Below are 21,331 nucleotides of genomic sequence, written 5' to 3'. Positions count from 1 at the left end.
GGGTTGGGAGGTATCTACTGAGCTGGTGGGGAGCAAAAGGAGCGAGCAATGGGAGCAACTGTCAGCAGCCCTCATTCAGCATCAGTGTTTGTGCAAATGAATGTGGGCCGTGGGTGAATGTGAGATTAAAAAGCGCTGCGGTGAGACTGGACATATGTGCGCGGTGGAGGGAAGGCGGCGACTCCGGCCTGGTTGGAGAGCCGGGAAGGCTCAGTCGGTGCTGAGAAACCTGAGCCCCGTGCAGGACGGTCCCAGAGACTGCCGGATTGATGGAGATCCAAAAGGACTTAGGATCTGCTTTCATTCTGAATGTTCACCATCTGCTTGGCTGGAAAGAGAACCCATGGAGCTGGAGAAAACTCTGTCAACTGACAGATGAGACAGTGAGTGTAAAAGTGTGCGTCTGTGTGTTGTGTGTGTGTGTGTGTGTGTGTACTTGTGCAGACAGTGTGTCAGTATTGATCCTCAAAGCAGCTCCACTTTCTGAAAGACGATCTGTCAAATGGGGATACACACATTTACACACACACACACAAACCAACAAAAAAAAAAACAAGGCGTTAATACATTGCGGACCTCATAGCTTAAATAAAATTCTTTCTCCAAAATACCAGACATCTGCAGCACCATCACATGTTCCAGTATGCAAAACCGTCCTCCCCTTCCCACACAGCTGCATAGTTTACTCCACCTCCACCAAGCCGGTGGTATTGATCCATCCAGTTTCCATGTGTGCAGACAGCTCTGGTCTGGTAATGCAGTGTTACTAAGGATGACCACTTCTCTCCTCATACCTCACCGCCCTGTCACACAGTAGCCAGGAAGGCACAAACCTTCCACATCACCAAAATGTGACACATGTCCTGTTTTGTTTCCTAACAACTGCACACGATTCCACATGTGCGCAACCGAGTCCATTTACGATCCCCTAGCAGCCATGGTGCACTGCTGACCTCCTGCACAAAAACGCCTCCTGCAGGCCTCTCGTGTAATCCCTTGAGTGGTCTGAGAAACACTCCCGCCTATCTATGACCCATCACTAACCCAGGAAGTAATCAGCGGAGATGCACACAACAGAATTCCTGTTGCTGTGCATAAAGTTCTCTCTGACCTCCTGACCCCCGCAGAAACCACAATCTTCTGTATTCCTTCTGTCTCGTTAAAAGAGAGATAACACGGGCCTGAGGGTCTGATGAAGAAACAGCAGATACTCCCATAACTGTCATCCCATATGCTGGGAATGTGATGTGATTTACAGCGCTTGCCGGCAAAACAGTAAACCGCAGCCTCTCGCAAATGGGGGCGGCTGCACACCTGAGAACAAGCTGTTCCACAAGCAAAAAATTAGTAATTAAGATTATGAGGGGGAAAATGAACACAGCTTCTTAAAATTCTTACCTGATTATTTATGCAGCAGACTTACAGTATAATGCCGTATAAATCCATCTGCGTGTGTTATTATTATGATTACCGTCATAGATATGTCCGCTAATCAACGTTGTAATTGAAGCAGGTGGATTTACTGCATGCCACAACAGCCCCATGCAGAAGTGGAGAGGAGAGAGATGGATGGAATATAAAACGCCCAGGGCTGAGGTAGAATTAGGCACCTGCATCAGCCCCCCGTCCACCCCCACATGCTGCCCTCTCAGCTGCATGCCACTCTGTTTCCTCTCTCACTCCTTTTACACAATCTCTCCACCACACAGCTCCTTTGATTGCTCTTTCCCGTGGGCATACACACACACACACACACACACACACACACAAATACAACACATGCGCACACAAAAGCACATTTCTTCCGTAATGTTCACAGACAGTTGCACCAGCTGAGTTTTGATTTGGAGAGAAAAGTTGCCTCCACTACAAATAACGACAGGCACTCAAGAAACAAGCAGAGCGCAGTTATCACACGGAAAACACACGCACACACACATACACACACGCAGGCGAGCAAAATGCATAACTCACAAAAACATGCCAAAAGCACAGAAAACCACTCTTAAAAGCAAGTTTAATCACAGATACACACAGGCAGCCACCCACACATAGCAAACACACACTCACACGTGCATCCACACACCCTCCCATTATGCTGTATAACCAAAAGGCATTCAGCCATTTCAGCAGTGTTCTGAGAGCTAGCCAAGTGAGAGGTCTGTCAGTGCATTAGCCAGCATGTAATCATAGCCCAACCTCACTGCAATTAGAAGTGGTTCTAATTCTTCACTGGAAACACTGCCTTCTCCCACCGCTAATAGTTTACTTTACTCCAACAGCTGACAGACCCAACCCAGCCTCCCCTCCTCGGCTTCCTATACACACACACACACAGCTGTAGCTCGTCTGTCAGTAAGGGAGATCAAAATGGATCCTGGGAATAGTCCCCAGCCATGTCCCACTTGTGCCACATCAATCCCAGGAGTCTTTAGGCTGTGCCACAGTTCACCTCTGCGGTGGAGCTCGGCGAGTAAAGGCCTCGCCTCTGCCTTCGAGACAAAAAAAAATTCCTATCTTACCAAACGTGACAGAGAGAAATGACAGCAAAGTCGTGAAACAATTGCAAAAATAAAAACCGAGCGCTCCAAAAGGCCCTGTGTAGATGAGGCAGGCGTGGAGAGGAGGGTGGCGAGATAGCGCTGGGGAAACGTTAGCTAATGAAGACTGAGGAAGAGGGAACGCTCCCTATACTGATGGTATTGCTATTAGCCTGTGAGCCGGTGCACTTGGGTGTCACTTCAAAGCATTCTCTACTATTAATCAGAGACTACCCAGCCCTCCAGCAAGGGCCCCGCTGGCTGTGCCGCTAACTACCCCCCTCAACATCAACACAATGGAGCCATCATTACGGCCGTTACGCTACGCCTCGGCCAGACAGCGCACCTTTATCTCGCCATATACGTTACATTCTCACGGCCAATTAATTTACCTGCCATGTCTCCGAATAAAGGGGGTGGAGTGGGTGGTGGCGGTGGGGTGTACGCAAGCACACATTTCCATTATGTAGTGGTTTATGTATTTGGGTGGGGGATGGGGAGCACCTGGCTCAGGTTGCATTCAAGCGAGCTGTGCATTTCGCCAAGGGGCCTCTTTATGAAAGCACCTGCAAGAGACTGCAACCTGTCTGGCCCAGAGCTACAGGCCCAACCCTGGTCTGATCCGGCTCTCACCTGGCACCCCCAGGCGGGCCGACAGCCAGCGCAGGCCCCCCCCTCCAGGCCCCCCTGGCTCACAACAGCCACTCAGCTGGATATCAGCCACCAAGCTTGAGGATTAACTACCACACTGGCCCCGTCCCTTGAATGCTAGATACATTTTATACAACGCTAATCCTCAACATCAACTCTTTCTCCCTTTTGTTTTGACTGTCGTGATGGACGGCACTTTCTGCTGGGTCGAAGCGAGAGCCCGCGGGGCAGGGGTGAGGAAATGATTCTCTTTTTATCGGGGGCGATTGTCAACTGAATGTATCAGCGAGGCTAATGGGGGAAAATGCATCACCTTGTTTGCCGTTGCTCACGTCTCGTAAATTTGCACATTCATGTTACATGAGGATGAGAGGGCTTACGATACAAGACACTCTCCCCCTCCCCCTCTGTCTCCTGTTGTACTGTACTGAGTGCCTGCAGACTGTAGCAGCGCTGAGGGGATGAGATAACCGTTCACCATTGTGAGAAAAGGCTGTCAAAGCTTTGTTTTTCTCTCGCTCTCGCTCCTCTCTCTCTCTCTCTCTCTCTCTCGTAAGAATATAAAAAAGCTGGAGCAGTGGTTGCAGAAATAGTCCTGTTTCTATAATTAGATGTAAACAGACGAACCAGACTCTCAAGCTCGCTCTGTCCCACTGGCCCCGTGGCCTCCTGGGAGGCAAGAAGTGCGAGCGTGTTTGACGTGCAAGCGTTTGTGTGTGCATGCCTGTGCGTGCGCGTCTGCCTTTGTGTGCGTCCGCTTGCAATGCACCAGTAAGTGTATGACAGCATGTGACAGTGTGCATCTAGTCTTGCTGTCGCGCTCCTCTCTTTCTCCCTGTCTGTCTCCTTCTCGCGCACAAACACAGACCCTCGCTCAGCGCCCCCCTCCCCCCCATTCACCAGAGGGTAGGTCAGTGGCCGTGCATGGCAAGCACAGAAAGCTAATGCATGCAGCACCAGCAGACAAACACACATCTGTTGCTGAGGAGCCAGTCATTTGCCCCAGATCCCCAGGACACTACAGTATCAGAGAGAGGAGGCAGTGTAGCCTAGTGGTCACACCAGGCAGAGGGGGCAAAAATAAAAAAAACAAAACTGCAGAACGAGGTGGAGGGCAGAGAGGGACCCACTCTGAGAAACATGGAGGACAATGAATGTAAAAGAGAAGGAGCGGGGGAGGGGCAGCAGGGAGGAGCAGACAGGCTATGGACATGGATCATCAAAGAGAGAACATGTAGACATGAAAGAATTTGTGGTGTAAAACAAGTGATTTGACAAAAAAAAGCAGGAAGGGAGGGGGAGAGGAGGGTTTTTGTTCTAATCAATGTCAGAGGGAGGAAATCCACGCAAGACGGAGGGAGCGAGAGAGAGGAAGACAAATGAGAAAGAGAGAGCGAGCAACAAGTCCCCTTTGGATTGAGGACTAGGCAGCTGGTTGGATGGTCCCAAGAGACTTATTAAAATGGAATTCCTGATGCTAATCTTTGTTTTCTCACAAAAGGGCTGACACATCCTTGAGAGGAACACTGCATGTATATTTAATGGCAAATCTCTGCATATATTTAGCAGCGCACCTCATTGTTTGGTTCTGTGTCACCGCGGCCCGCTGTTCCGCTGACAGTCGCCGAATCGCGGCCCATTATTTGAGTTTGTCTGCCCTCAGTCCTGCCCTTCCACCACATCTACATTTATGGACCCACGTCTGCCGATTGAAGCTCAGAGTCCAGAAGATATGAACTAAAAAAAACAAACGGGAGCAGAAAAGAAGCACTGCGCAGGAGCCGCTGATGAGGTGTAATTGCTTCCCATTCAAAATGAATCCCATTAACAAGATGTTTGTGCTACAAGAGAAACCTCTGCCTGTTCTTTGCAAGATTTTGGAACCTGCACTACTAAACGGGCGTCTGACAGGTGAAAACTTGGGATTTTCAGAGAGAGAGCACTTTATTAGAATGAAGCACAAAGTGGGACCGCTGCATCACAAGCATGAATTCCTGCCAGGAGCACTAGTGGCGGATCCAGCAGGGGCAGACTCAGACGTTAGAGGGTTAACAATGCACCTGTCTGGGCTTCACAGCCAACCACAGGGTGCCTCGGCTCCAGTGGGGGGTGTCTGGAGAACACAGCCCAACACACACACACACACACACACACACGCATGCAAACCCAGCCGCCCACCCAAACATAACCGCACACACTCATGTGCATACAGTATCGTCACTGACCACAAATCTGCGGACAACAATAGGGCAACGGCCCTTTTTTGTTCTTTTCACTGAACGATTACAATAATAAAATTGAAATTAAAAAACAAGTAATCTGGATTTTCTGCTTGAGCCGGTAATAATGTCTAACAGCTGTCACATGCAATACGGCCATGCGCTGAGGTGGGCCCGGGGCTGCCTGATGCGAAGCAGCCTGATACTGGGAGAGGGAGGGAGAATGAGGCGGGGAGAGAGAGAGAGAGACAAAAAGAAAGAGAAAAAGAGCAAAACAGAGAGCGAGATCCAAATCACAAACAAAACAGCAGTGGTTGACTTTGGGCAAATTCATCAGTCTATTCAATCTTGCAACAATATATTTCCAGTCCAGCTTCTTTTTTTTTGTTTCTTCAAGTTTCTGTGTGTGTGTGTGTGTGTGTGTGTGCGAGTTCGTCACGGGAAGCGAACAAAAGACTTTCATGGACTTTTTGGATTCTTAATGCAACTTCTCACTTCCTCGTGCCGAGCGTATAAATAGATGGGAAGGTTTTGAAATCCAATTCCCTGAAATCCGATACAGGAAGGTATTACCCTGCCCGTCACTCTCACCCGTGGGTCTCCTTTGTGTTTGTCCTGTGTACACACCCCGTGCTCGAGGCGAGGGCTCGGTGGCACCATGCCACACGGTTTAGTGTGGGTGGCGGTCTGTTTGAAGAGGCCGTCTCTGAGGCAGCGTGGCCACTCACCAGCCAAATTCCACTTGCAAAGCCTTTTTTTTTTTCTTCCCCCACTCAGCCGTCACTTTCTGTGGACAGTTCTGCTGATGAGCAAAGCAAATGAACTGATTATATCATTTATCCGACATCAAATCTGTCACTTAAGTACCTGAGTGTGATGAATTCCAGATGCTGTTACTTATATTTTGCTGACTGGTTATTGGACACCTGGTTTAAAGACCCAACAGTGACCGAAAATGGCTTGCCAGAGTTTCAATGACACTGACGTCTGAATCCACTCGAAACATGGTGAGCACATTGTTACCCTTGTAACCAAAAGCATTTGCTTGGTCTTTAAAAAAAAAAAAAAAAAAAACTGACTGCCCTTGCAAGTCATTTGGGTTTCCAGTGGGAGTGTCAGGGGAAGGTGACAGATGGCTGCAGCACCGGGCAAGGTGCTATTTCAGCCAGGCGTACGATGCCAAGCAACACCTCCACTATTCAGGGGAACTCCTGTGACATCGCGTCTGAACCGTGTCATCCACAAACGAACCCGACTACAGGCCAAGGTTCTCGCTCTGTTCCGCAGAGCTGGAGCGACTGAGAGAGGGAGCGCACGAGGCCCGAGCCAAATGGAACTTGGCCTAAGACCCATGTTCTGTCACTGTACATCCACCGTGGTGGCTCCCGGATACAAGTAGCCTCTGAATGTAATATTTAAGACGGGTTTTTCAACACATCAGTTTTCTTTTCAGGCAGGTGAGGCTCACCTCTCGAGTTTCTCTTGCCAAATCCTAAAAACTGTTTAGAGGGAAAGGACGGGCGCGGGCCTTCGGTTGCTCTGGGTGCTGTGCTGCTAAATAATTACGCTGAGCACGCAACACACTCCAGCCGCTGCTCTTGTCTGGGGTCAACAAGGATGGAGGGGGGGGGGTTGGTAAAGCCAAAGCTGGGTACGAACTGAGTGCTCACAAAATGAGAGCTACATGGCCAAGAAGAAGAAGAAGAAGAAGAAGCCTCCCTTCCCACAAACAACCCACTCACTGAGGTTTATTCTTTAAAAGACCCTGGTTGTAACCAGGCCTTTGCTAACTCCACCAAACACCTGTGTTTGTCTTTGAAGCGTCTTCCTAACAACCACAGACCCATGGGATATTCCAGCAATGAGACGTTCAATAAAAGTCTCAGTAAAGTTATTTATTCCCCTTTGGAAAAAAAAATGGGAGAAGGCAGACAGCATAGCTAACCTTTGAGGGGGGAAGCTGCTCGGATATCCAGCTAGGACATAAAAACCAAGGGAATGACAGGGACATCCTACCAGAAAACAATAAAGGGGGTGGAAGGGACTGTTTTTTATCTTTAACAGCAGCCGTAAAACACACACAAAGCTGGGGTCTGCAACAATAGCCCGGGGCAGGGGAGGGTGGCTAAAACAGAAGTGGCAGGAAGACCACCGCTTCCCAGACACAAGGGTCTTCCTGCTGGAAAGAAAAGAGGCCGCGAAGCAGAGGGGAGGAGAGTGTGGACAGCTTATGGAAAGGGAGACAGAGGAGATGCAAAGGAAGGGGAGGCAGAGCAGGCGAGATGACACAAATATGACCTTTGATTACACGGGGTGTTTAGAGCAGAGCTCAGCCATGGACAGCCTCTGAACCCCCTGCTGCTTTCACACAGCCACACCTCAGCCAGAGCACGCTGATCAGAACAATATGGCTGAAAGATGAGCCCCCAGCCATAAATGCCAGCAGTAAAGGCAGCTCCACTGTGTCTCCTCCTTTGACACAATCCAACATCTGAATCCCAGCCTCACAGCCAAGTGAAGACTGTCTCCAAGTCTGCGCCGGAGCCAGCAGAAGATAAAATTACGATTTCAAAGTCCTTGTAAATGAACTGGCTGAATTAGACGGCATTAGATGAGTTTACAGGTCTGCGTCTCACTGTATCAGCGAGCAAACGGAGAGAGAAGTTGCTCCAATGTCACATTCCCAGAACACAGTGCAAGTGCAAACTATAAATCGACCACCTGACATGCATTACAAATGACTGGCTTGTAGTAGGTGAAGATGGACAGGGGCAAATGCACACTGGCAGAATCTCCACTGTTTCTGAGTTAACATGGTTCAGTGGGCAAGAAGGTAGGAGTGTGTGTCTGTTGTTACCTAATTGCAAACTCACCAGTGTGTGCAAAAGAAAGAGAGGAAATGTCCTCCCAAAATCTGTTGAAATGCTGTAACCCGGCAAGGAACAATGCCAAAGGGGGGGTGTTGAAACCGCCATCACTCTTTTCAGCAGTGAGGGTTGAAGGGAGCGCTCACAATAAATACCTCTGCAAAGTCAGAGGAGCCCTTTCAAGGAGCCACATCAGAAACCTGCCTCTGAATGCATTTTTACATCAACCCTGAAATATTCATGCTCTTTGTAAAGTATTCATGTGAACCAGTGTGCAAGTTAGTCCCCAGGGGGAAAGTGGGGAGCAACCGAAGGGATCCAACACACTCAGCAAACAACATTCTCAGTTGTGCTAATGTTGCTAGCATGCGGGACACTTGAGGGGACACTAATGACCTGCCCTGTCAAGACAAACAAGAGTCTGGGACCAGTTTGGTCTGACAACCTACAAGCGTTTGACTCTTCTTACATAGTGTGACTGGCCTGTGTTCATTAGGGTAAACTGACTGACAAAAAAGATTTCTTTTATTGATGGTGGGATGAAATACAGAAATTGTTAAAATCCAAAACAAAATGTGCATGTTTTTGCTCATATTAAATCTGGACACAATGAATGAAAATTGGTTTGAAAAGGTAAAAAACATGTTTTGTTTTTGTTTTGTTTCTTGTGTCACATAGATTATAAATGTGCATTGTGTGCTGTTTTGACGAATCACCACCTAAAAAAATATATGCCATGAATAATTGTAAAATTATGCCTCATGCCTCATCCACCTATTAGCACCATGACATTCTTGACATTTTCAAATATTATTAAAATAATAAATCAAAGATTGCACATCAGCGGAGCACAATAGCCAAATCATTCTAGCGGCGCCTGGAGGGGAACTCGTGCAAAATTATTCTCCATGTTAATTCAATAAAACACCTGAAATGCAAAGAATTGAGTCATTTTGCAAGTCTTGGGGATATGAGATAGACTTCTCTCCAGTCACACCCATGTGTTACGGACGGGGCTGGGGAGAACAATAAACCACCTGTGCTGCTCATTGAACAGTGATGACATTTGGAGGGTAGGTCTTCTTGTTGGTGCAGCACAATACCATAAAAGAAACACCAAATCTGGCTGGGGGAGCACCTGTGCCCCGTAGCCAGCATTAGCCTTCATGCTCTCAACAGAGCATCTTTAAGAAAAAAAAAAAAAACATACGGACGCAGGCACTGTGTGTGTGTGTGTGTGTGTGTGTGTGTGTGCGTGTGCACGAGTGCTGCCAAAAGCAAACATGAATGGTGAGAGATGAATGGTGAACGGCGCCCATGAATTCTCCTGAATGCCTAATTATACCTCATGTTTAGCATGATTTTGCAAATGAATTCAAAATCCTTATAGACACAGTGGATTTTTAAAAATATGTCTGATTCGCCAACCACAACGCCGCCCATCAGTTTGATAAGGCATTTAAAAAAATACGAATGAATAAATAAAAATGTCAAAATATTGTCAGAGGTTACTTTGATGCTGTATTTAACCACCCACAACAGCCACCTACACTGATCATTTTAGCTGATATACGTTACATAAAATAGCTTTAAAGGGTTAGATATTCCTTGCTTTCCACTGACCCCAAGATTCCTCAGCTGCTGCATCATAAAGGTGTGTTTTTAGAAGCCACATTAACATATTTTCAAAGGAAACTGTTTCAGAAGTGTTGCTGTTTGATGCAATCAATGTGCCACTGTGGTGACTTAGTTAAATGTCTTTTGTTCCGCATGGGTGGACAAAATAAAAGCAACGGCCGTATACTGTGATCCAGTCCATTTCAATGTGTGCTATAAATATATTGTCCTTTTTTTGGAGCACAGAATTAGGAAGACAGTCATTTGCTTTTATAAATCCAAAACAACATCATTAAAATGATCAGAAATCTGGTAACACATTCTCAACAAGCATAAGCATCTCCATGCTTTTTTTGTCTTTTAGAGGGTTATTGCACTTTCATGTGCTGCTTTTGTTGTATTTTGAAAAATAAATGCACAGTTTTATGGATGATTGTGTTCAGCAGTTTTTTGCTTTTTTTTTTTTTTTTACACTGAGCTGCTCTGTGTGGACTCAAACGTGTGTGCTCATGTTTGTAGACGTGCACGTTTGGGTACCACACAGGATACCCAAGTCACTTGTTAAACCTGATGCATGCACTGTGAACACATTTGCACCCCGACACTTTGAAGCCCAATATAGATGGAGGATATTCTGGTATTGCTCCTCTTCCTACAACACTGTAACCCGTGCAGACCTGTTCATCCAGCCTCCCCCCTCTGCTCGATTATGGCCCATGGGCTTTGGCTTAGCGGTGGCACCGGTGTGACACTCGTCAACGTAACGTGAAGTGACGAAATCTCATTTCAAATTCAGCTCCAGAGCCAACGGGAAACCGGTGCCAGTGTGCCCTGTCCAACTTCCAGCGTGCACGCTAAAACAGATCTTAAATGCCATTTTTAAATACCGTGGCATTTACCTAACTTATCAAATGGCTATTTGTTTAACTAAGATGCCTTTATTACCTCTGAGATATTTAAACTAGAAATGTTGATTCGGCTTAATCGAAATTCCTGATCGTGGGCCCTGGTGTAAATCAAATTTCACCTGATTTATTCGCTGATATTTGAATGGTGAAACTCTGTCAACAGCCACACCTGAGCAACCATTTATTTAACTGAGGGAGCCTCGTCTATTCTTCTTTTTTTGTGCAAAAATAATCAGCTTTGTGCCACACCACACATGCAGGCCCAGCCTATTATTCACGCTGATAGATGAACACGCTTTAAGGCGCAACCTTATGAGAGGAGCAGCAACAGCCAGCTTTGAGGTAGATGGATGGGAACAAACAACATTTCGGCAGCGACATTCTTGTGTTGCAAAACCCGCGTAGATGTTTGACTAACCTGAGTGCGGAGCCATTGGTATGTGCGAGGGGTAATATTTTCCCGGCGGGAAGTGACCGGCGTGCTGCACAGAGCTGTGGCCCGAGGGAGCGATCCGAGAGGCGGCCCGGTGCACCAGGGCGCCCCGCTCTGATAGGAGGTGCGCCGGAGCAGCGAAATCCCGTCCTTCCATTCCGAAGAATGTTGAGTAATCCGAAATCCGGATAGGGCAGGTCAGGAAAATCAAATGCAACCCATATAATAATCCTTTCCTTCAGATCTATGTGTTGCATTCAGTCGATCGCAGGCTTCCCCAGCCAAAAACGTAGCCCACGATCATCTTTTCTGTCAAAGGAAACGGAAATCAAAGCAATTTTCATTAGCAAGACAAATGGAAAAGAATTGCACGATGCAAAGTACTGACAGTGCAGTATGGCCCCCACGAAATGTCAGAGAAAACAAATAATTAGTTCCGCCCCATTCACTGCCTTTCTGTCATACCCGGGTTTTCTTTTGCATGAGGCTGAAATCAGCCTTTTCGACCTAAAACTGATGGAGCAAAATAAGTCACCGCGGGTAGGATCGGCCAGCGAGGCGTCCAAAAGCCCAGTGAGCCGGGCTCACATTCAGCTCTATTGATCAGCCTGGGATATGGGCCTAACGTGCATCATATGGAGAAGAGCACTTCATATTCCACAGACACAGGCACAACGAGCAGGTTTTGGCTTTCTATAGATCCCCTTCTATTTAATGATCGTATCCAAGCAATTAATTCCACTACCACGTCAGCAGTTGCCAGCTGTCTGTCTCTCCCCAAACCATGGGAAGCATATTAACATGCAATATATACATACACACATATATACTACTTTTCATGAAATCGTGATTGCTGCAACAATCCACAGAGCTTCTGTTGGAGGAGGAAGTGTGCTGTCCTGTTTGGGCGGGTTAAAAATGATGGAAGCCTACTCAGCCTACATCTCAAGGTGAACAAGGCTGCCTGCCTGCTCCTGCTCGTCCTATTGTCTCCGGTTGATACAGGTTTTTTTCTGCCTCTGTCCATCCAGCCCTCATTACACCTCACACTATTTTCCACATTTTGCGCAACAGTGATTTTAAATCTCATCTGGCGCAAAATGCCAAATGTTTTTTTTTTTGTTTTTTTTTTGCACCATCTGCAGGCTACAGAATAACCCAGTTCATCATAAAACTGGCAACTGAAAAAAAAATGCAGCAAGCATCGACCAGTTTGCGGACCTTCAGGCACGCAGAACCTGTATTGTCAGTTTCTAAAGTTTCGAAACAAATCATAAATAAAGATATTTTTAAATAGGGATATCAGTAAAATGCCGCTCCATAACAGAGATGCATCCTGAAAGACATGGACCCCCCCACTCTCTCTCTCTCAGTGTGTGTGTGTGTACGTGTGTATGTGTATGTGCGTGTGCATGCTTGCACGTGTGCGCGCCCCCGTGTGTGAGTGTGTGTGCATGTGAATAACTGCACTCTCACTGTCTTCATCTGCCTTGACCTATTTCAGGTCAGGTAATCAAATGGAGTAGTAAATACATTAAAGGCTACATCCTCTGCCACGCCACAAAAATATCATTATACGGTCGAGATCAGGGGGGGGAAACAAAAACATTGATATAAAATTCAAATAAAACCTAATTTCACTGTACAAACCCATTTTTTTGTCTTTCCAACAATCATCTAAACGTGACAGCCCATTTTTGTGCCTCAGTGATGGCTGTGAGTAATTAAAAGGGGAGCAGGCAAACAGAAGGCAGCTTAACTTTATAGCTAAAAAACGTAGATTAATTAATACATCCTACATGCCTGAATGTTCTTAATACAGAAGCTCATATGTCTTGTTGTGCATTATAGATTCTCAAATTGGGGGCCCAACAGGGCTTCTCAAATGGGTTGCAGGGGGTCCCCAGCATGATAAAAGCATCATTTTATCATAAATTAAATTACCCCTCCATCCCCTGAAAAAAAAAAAAAATCTAAACTCTACAATGTGTACGAACGCGCAGGCATATCATATGTGCTATTTCACTCTCAGCACTATTATCTCCCCATGTAGCCAGTTACAGCCGAGCCTACAATTCAGTGCTACATCAACAACAATAAAAATCCTTCCATACGGAGCTCCCTGGGACAAAATCTTATCAACTGTGGCTTCGTGAGCTAATGCGTGTGCATGCATGTGGCCTCTTAACGTGAAGCCGTTTGAGAAGCCTCGCTGCTGCATGCACGATAGCTGAGTCTCCAGTTTGTGGACTGCACGGAGATCCAAGGTGAATGGCCGCCCGTCAGGAGGACTGCCTTTGTCTCCATACTGAGAAAGTGCTTTGCAGTCAGCCATTACCTTCCCCCTCGCCATGCTGTTGCATTCAGCCCACTCTATATGCTCACTGACAACCTCAGAATAAAAAAATATTCAGCATACACGACGCTGGGAAGACACTGCTGCTGTGTTAATGTTTATAATGTGCCTTCTCTCGAATTTAACTGCAGTGGCGTAAATCCTCACGGTTGGCTTCCTTCGTTTTAACCTTAAATCTGCGAATCTCCCCTCGAATATGTGCTACAATAAATAAAACAAAAACAAACGTTGAAATAATCGACGCCCCTGATGCAGTTCATTAAGCAGCTGTCAATTTCATTTGCAGAAATCCGATCGAAAGCACAGACGCGGATAATAAATCAAGCTACGCCGTGTGGGTCGGACCGCGCTGCGAGACAGGCGGCCCTCCGCGGCTGAGCTGGCCGGCAGGGAGTGCACCTCGGCCGGGCCGAGTGGAAACATGTCTACCGTCCCCTCAACACGAATTCCGCGTTTGGAATTTATTACAATCTGACAACAACCACAGCCTACACCCCACCGGCAGGTTAATAAAAAATATAAACATGTCTGAACAATTAATCGAAGGCTCCTAAATCTTGACCAATTGTAAAAATAAAAAATACATACTTATCACGTTTCTAAAAATATAGAATAATTAAAAACAAAGCATCAGCAAATAAGCTGAGACATCGGTCGATGATTAAATGTTTTATCTAATTAGAAAAATGCCCCTTTCGTCAAAATCTAATGAAACTATTAACATTATCATTATTATCGATACTAATACTGAGAGGCGTACTACTAATAATAAAAACGATAATTATAGTTTCATTTAATGTATTTATTGTCAGCTCAGTGCGTTAAATCATCGATTTATGCCACAAAAGATAAACCTCATAGGCCTACATACTGTTTTGTTGTTTTATAAATTATAGCAATGTACTGTGTATAATGAACAGCATGTCACACATAGCATTTTGGACTAAATACAGCTGCTATCACTGTCCAACGAGGAAACACGCTTTAAAATATTTTTATTTACTAAAAAAAAAAAACCATAAAGTATATAAAATTACTACTTACTGGTATGTTAAATCCTTGCATAACAATAAATTATAAAATCACAAAACACAGGGAGGGAAGGAGCAAGGCCGAGTGCGACGCCCATTTAAAGTCAAAATCTGAAATAAACCATGTGGCTAGAGTGAAATCCTACAATATTTCCATCTGAGGCTGTGCAGTAGCCTTCTGGTTCAGTCTATGGAAGCAGTGGGACTGGGGCTTCCGGCCTGGCTGGATCGCGGCTCGGATCTCCGAGCAGCGGTTTCTCTCCCGGTGCAACTGCGTACCTCGCGTCCAGGGGCAGGGTAAACACGCCCTCCCATTGGTCGCAAAGCGGTATGTTAATGAGCTCGTGCCGCCCGCCCGGAGATACGGAAGCTTCTGATTGGCCGTTAGCACAGGCCAATGGTGTGGTGACTGGCAATGCTAAACAGAGCGAAAAGCGCCAGATTTAAAGCTCGGGATGGTCTGAATCTCACAATAGAGCCGAGTGCATCCTGAGCACAGCTTCACGTAGAGGATGAAGGGTCTGCAGGCAGTGGTCAGGATAATGCCAATAATGTAAAAACAAAAAGGAAATTGCAATTCAATTCATACATGCTTTTAAAAAACAAATTTAACTTACATTACTTAATGCTCCAAATACACTGCCTATATGACATTTACCAAGAGTGTTACTCAGAAATGTGCAGTTAGGCTAAAGGAACAACTTCTTTAGTAACAATGTACGCAGCCAAATCTAAAACCAAACAAAAATTGATTTTTAAGGGACAGTTATGTTTTTGTGTTTTCAAGAAGACCCCAGTTTAACTTCAATTAGTTTGATATCAAAAAAGATCAGTGCCACCATTAAAAAAAGAGGGTTTTTATTTATTTTATTTTCTCTGCCTATGTGACTCAGAGATTTAAGGCTGTCACTGAAACTCTAACATGTGGAGTAAAAGAAATAAAAAATAAAAACATCCACCCAGTAATGTTTTAAAAACATTTCTTGAATATGAATCCAGCCGAATAAATGCAGCATGAAATTGCAGTAGCCTATCTCTGTTACAGGTTAATATGTATTTTTTAGCTGTCACTGAAAGCCCCCCTTTTAAGAATTTTGCTAACCATTCAGGGCATTTACACACATCAAACACTCACTGCACTTGTCTACATTTTCTCCTTCTTTAGAGCCACTAGAGGCTTTTTTTGACAAATGGTTTCAAAGCCAATTTCTTGAAACTCTACACTGAATCATGCAGACAAGACAGTAATTCCAACATTTCCCTCATGTTATTACTATGGACTTTGGTTATTACATTATGCTAAATGTTTACAAATGAACCCCCCCTATATGAACGCTTCTGATTGGCTGGCACGGCGCCAGAGCATTGTCAGTCACAGAATGTAAACAAGACTCTGATTGGCTGTTGGCCAGTCCGCATTGGGCTGTCTGAAAAAAAAAAGGCAATAACTGGCCCTGCGGTTTCAAGGCTTCCCGGGTTAGATGATGAAAGGGGATAAGAAGAGACGGTTTCAAGGCGCTCCAAAGGCGGACCCCTATTGGCCCTGAAGCCATATGAGTCAAGCGTGAATCAAAGGGAATACTGCAGAGAGGGGGAAATTATATGTTGGATATATAAAATAATCGAGGTTAGTTTTCGGATAAATGCGGACCAGCGATGGCTAATCATTATGAAAAGTTATGAAAACAAGTGAAACTCGAAATAATTCAGGTTAGAGGCTGCACGTGAGGGCGAGAGGAGAGAAAGAGGCTCCGGTTGTGGATCGCCCCGCCAAAGTCCGCTTTAATGGAGAAAATCTGCATGGAGTCTTTCACCATTTTAAAGCGCGGCTGCATGAGGTTTGTCGTAGCGGGGTTAGTGCGGTAAAAATAAAGCACAACAGTTTAATTTGTTTGATGTAAAAATTGACGTCGAGTTAATCGGGTGGTAGTCGTCGCATGCTGTAGCCTAATAGCTGTGGTCTGGCTTTAGTCGGGATACACCGATTAGGGTGTAAAAATGTTTACATGGAGGCGAGCGAGACAGCGGATGGATGCACGAAGACAATGTGGAGGCGATCGTAAACGTGGTGCAGCCGAAATGTTTGAATGTTTGACATTTTCTTACCGAGAGTCCTGCACGAGCATGTTTTCATTCCAGCCATTTAACAGCATTTTCCATCACGTTTTTTCTTATTCTTCTTCTCTTTTTTGTCTGAAAATAGAGAGACCCTCTGATTTTTGGTAAATAAATAGCTGCCACTTCCTCATGTAAAAACATTATTTTTTTTCCTCTTTACATTTTTGTTTTGTAAGAATAATAAAGCAGAGAACTGTCTCCACTCACTTTCATTTGGTTATTTCTCCACACAGCATTAAACTGAGTAATCTTTTTCCTTTTTTTGTACTCTTGAGTAAATGTTTCATTTAACTGTCAGATCACAGGGAAATAAAATATACAAGGAGGCGATTAATATTGATGACCAAAAAAGGATTTATGTTAAATTATTAGCACATTTCCGTATGTTAGTGACCCCTGACCCACATAAGACCTTTTATTATTATTATTGTTATTATTATTATTTAAAGCAGTTTACACGGTCTGACAAAAATAACAAATTGTTTTTTATTCATTTTTATTTATTTATTTTTGGGCAGAGGGAAACTCAAACTGGCTCGGTGTTATTTGTCAATTCTTAATGTTTATTGCCTCATACAGTCACCGAACTAAGACTTGCGTTAAGAAAAAGAAATACAGAATATTTCTGAAATCATCTTTCTTTGCACAGATGAATGAATTTTCTCATATGCGTTTCTCAGTGTGACCATAATGTGATTTGCCACAGCGGACACTATTTCCACTGTGCACTGCCCTGTGTGAGATTTGACAAAAGGTCGGCTGCTTTGCTTGAATACTAACTTGGATTTTAGCAGAGGGTGTTGGAATTTCATCTCATCATGGGCTCCTCTCAAGTGACTGCATGCAATGTGAAATAGTCAGAGAGGTGGTTTAGGTGAACGCGCGCGCGCGCACACGCGCGCGCACACACACACACACACACACACACACACACACACACAACAGGCAGAGTAATAATTAATGCGGAGTGAGTGATTTCTTAAGAAAAAGACCAGTTTTACGACGAGGATTGTCCTTGATCAATGAAGCGTTGATGATTGACAGTGTGCGCCTCCCACCCACGTTCACAGACGGTGAAAGGGCCTTTGGATATTAACGATAGACGAACTCATTGTCTACATGCGTTTATTTCCATACATTAAATAGCCTCTACGAGCCTGGCTCATCATCTAACAGCGATGTTTGATGTATTTTCTGAAAATATCTGCGACTGTTTTAAATTCGAAACAAAACGCTTCAGATCGCCTCTTGGTTAAACTTGTCCGGGCAGTTTAAAAGAGATTCATTTTTGATGCAGTTCTTTAAATGCTGAAAATCTCACTGCAAGGACGTAACATTGAGACTTCGTGTTTAAATGAAAAATCATCCCAAACGGGTGAGTGCATGACTCGGGATCAGTTTTATGTGATTATTTTGGTCAAGTTGGCGTAGTGCGAAATCATCTGGAAAAGGCTGACAACGGGTGGCCTTTGACCTGTGTGTGTGTGTGTCTGTGTGTGTGTGTGTGTGTGTTGTGTGTGTGTCTGTGAGCATGCGCGCACGCATGATGCAGTCGATCTATTAATTGAACCTTAGACGTATGCACAGGTGTATCTTAACGCACACTTGATACTTAGGAAGCACATTTAATAGATCACATTTTAATCCTGAAAATATACATAACATAAAACATTTTTTATGCTTATCATGGGTGGATTGGCATAATCTAGGAGTGTGTGTGTGTGTGTGTGTGTGTGTGTGTGTGTGTGGTGGGGGTGCTACGAAAGAACTGCTTGAATTGTAGTGGCATATGGCATAACCAGAAGCCTACTGAAGGCTGGCGCTGTTACACAGATCTGTCTTCACTTCAAGGATATGATCTTACCACCCTAATAAAACTGTTCCTTTTATTTTTAGACAATTCGCGCCGAGACGTAAGTCTCCCTAAAGGGCAACTCAGACACATTTCAGTTTTAGCAACAGTCCAAAGAAAAGTCTGTTTTAAACCAGGTGTCGTTAATTCACATCATATTTCCCCTGGCTGAAAACAAAGGATCATCGGGAGCGCGAGTGTGGACACGATGCGCAGAGCCGCGACACGCATCAGAGGGGCACCAAAAATGAATAAATAAATATTTATTGTCTCCCCTACAGATTCCTAAAATAGAAATTAAAAAAGGCGATTTTTCCAATCAAAATATTCCACTTGCCACTGAAGCATGCAGGACCAAAATAGAAGATCTAATCATTTGTTGCACTAGGCGACAATCCCGTGACATCCTCTGGCACATTTGTCCTTCTTTACCTTTACTGAGCCACCCAGCGACGCTGACATCATATTTTAACCCTGTCATTACCTCACTGGGCATTAGAGGAGGCCAGGAGGCCGTTTCCCCTCGCAGCCCTTCAGGCCCACAATGGAAATGACAACATTTGCAAAGTCCATCAGCAGTTAGAGGCTGTTCGTAGAATCTCTCTGCTTATAGCACAAAAGTTTTCAAAGGCGGACACGTGTTTATCCTCATGCATGTGCCATACAATCTAATTGTTACAACTTGACCAATGAATGGGTGAATGATGCTCCCATGGTCATGTGACCAAGATGGCTGTTGTCACTAAAAAGCTCTTGTTTGGGAGAAGAAGAGGGGGTTTGTGGTGTGATTGATTTCTCCCCCAGCTGCAGGTCGGAGGAGCATTGCGTAAGCATCACATGGCCGGACTGAGCAGCGATCATGTAGATCAGCTCGGGGTCCCAGATCCAGGTCTGTCCGTGCCTAAGTCAGCTCACAGAGGCCCTGCATTCATTTTACACAACTCATCCTCTTCCTCCCGCAACACCCTAAATGCTTGTTAGGGCTGATGGATTAGGATAGTCTGATTCCTCTTGCCAGGTCGATAGAGACATAACACCGCAGGGTTTCTGCTGGCAGTGAAATGGTGCAAATGAAGGCTACTGTATCCGTCCTGCTTATATAGTGACACGAGCTAGGTGGTGTTTCGACTGCAAGTTGACTGGTAGCAGACTGCTAAAATCCCCTGCAAGCAGATGAGTTCAGAAACTATGGACACCAGAGTATCATGAAATTAAGTACGGAGAGTAAAACATGTATTAATACAGTCAGATATTCAGCTACAAAGTCAAATTATTTAATTTGAAGACAAAGACATTTTATAATTATTGCAAAGAATGTCCATATAGCTGTTGGAATGACATGGAGGAATAAACTATAAGTCAGCTATAAAAGCTTGGTTTACACTTGTACAACAAATATTAAAACTTCAGCTTTGCCAGCAAACTTTTGTATTGTGACCACCCGGACAAATCTAACAATTAGGCCGCTAATGTGAACCTCAGCATGGACTCGACAGCCAGACACGTTTGATGCCAGAAAATGAAACTGGAGTATCACAGTGACAGCACCCTCCAATCATCCACCTCTCTGTAAACTGTTGCTGAATCAAGAAGGTGCTGAGACCGGGCCACCAGTTACTGATGAATGATCAATAGGGAGTCAGTGATTCAGGCCTCGCAGCACAGCAGGCTGCAGCCCCAACTAAGAATGTCTTGCTCACTTAAAAGGTGGTTAAAAGCGTTACATGTTGATGCTTATCTACAGTAACAATGGCAGCAATAACAAGCATGCACTGAAGTCGCATCATACTAAAAGGCTCCTGACAACAAGCAACTTTTGAGCAGATTCAAACCATCAGATTTTGGTGCAATGATTGTAAAGTAATAAATAAACTAATGCAGTACTTTTCTTTTTCTTCCAAGCATCTCACTCTCTCTCCCTCTATGTCGCTTTGCTCCCCTCTATAAATCCAGCTCAGGCCTCATACCAACGTATCATTTTATATGACATGTATATGCTTTTCACATGAAGCGTCCAATTAAAAATGTCCTCTGCAGGGCCTAAAACAGTTTTCCTGGTTGCCATCGTGCCCCCCTATAGCAGATGGGCCCTCTGTCATATTAATTTCACATCCCAATAGCCGATTGTGGTTCCGACATAAAAGTGATGAGCTGTATTTCAGCGTCCCGGCTGATGGCTCTCCCAAATACATTGGGGCCTTTTTATGGATCTTCAAATACGCAGTTATCACTCTTGCTGCCCACCTGACAAGCCTGCAACGTCTGCCAAAGATAAAAGTTTAACAATGCCGCATCACCGCAACAATGTCGAAGCTGAGAAGAAAAGAAGAAACGGCGGCGGGCGCAGTCAGTTCAATGAGCAACATGTGCATTAAAACCCAAAGTGTAACCCATTAACACTTACACATGAACAGCTTTTCAACCTGCATTTTTTGGGGATAGTTTTAATGTTAGTTTCTGATTGGCCAAGCAAATAGACAAACACAAAGCAAGCGAGCAAAATAAAAACACGTTCGATTCAACCACCAGATATGCATTGAGATTTATTAGCCAACAAACACAGAGCTAACTTTAAATGTAGTCCAGATACAGGAAAGTGTCGGCGGATTATTAATATGTGCCTCCGGTGCATGCAGATATCTTTCTCTATCCTCTCTCTTTCATTAGCATTTATTTTCAGAAACGTAATATCTTTGTACTTGTTCAGAATGAAGCTGCATGCATGTTCCTGCATATGCC

General features: G+C 44.9%; 1 protein-coding gene across 5 annotated transcripts in view; it reads right to left on the bottom strand.

Moving 5' to 3' along the window:
- LOC121620969 (BAH and coiled-coil domain-containing protein 1) overlaps positions 1 to 11,392 on the bottom strand; it is a 61,457-nt gene extending 50,065 nt beyond the window's left edge. For all 5 annotated transcript variants that reach the window (XM_041957233.1, XM_041957232.1, XM_041957235.1 and 2 more), the window contains exon 1: positions 11,221 to 11,392. In XM_041957233.1, the coding sequence (XP_041813167.1) occupies positions 11,221 to 11,392 (172 nt within the window). The remainder of the gene's footprint in view (positions 1 to 11,220) is intronic.
- Between the last annotated feature and the right edge of the window lie 9,939 nt (positions 11,393 to 21,331).

The sequence above is a fragment of the Chelmon rostratus genome, chromosome 17 (assembly GCF_017976325.1).
Source record: "Chelmon rostratus isolate fCheRos1 chromosome 17, fCheRos1.pri, whole genome shotgun sequence".
In the NCBI taxonomy this organism is placed as follows: domain Eukaryota; kingdom Metazoa; phylum Chordata; class Actinopteri; order Chaetodontiformes; family Chaetodontidae; genus Chelmon; species Chelmon rostratus.
The sequence above is the reverse complement of the archived record's forward strand: the minus strand, read 5'-3'. Positions and strand labels throughout refer to the sequence as shown.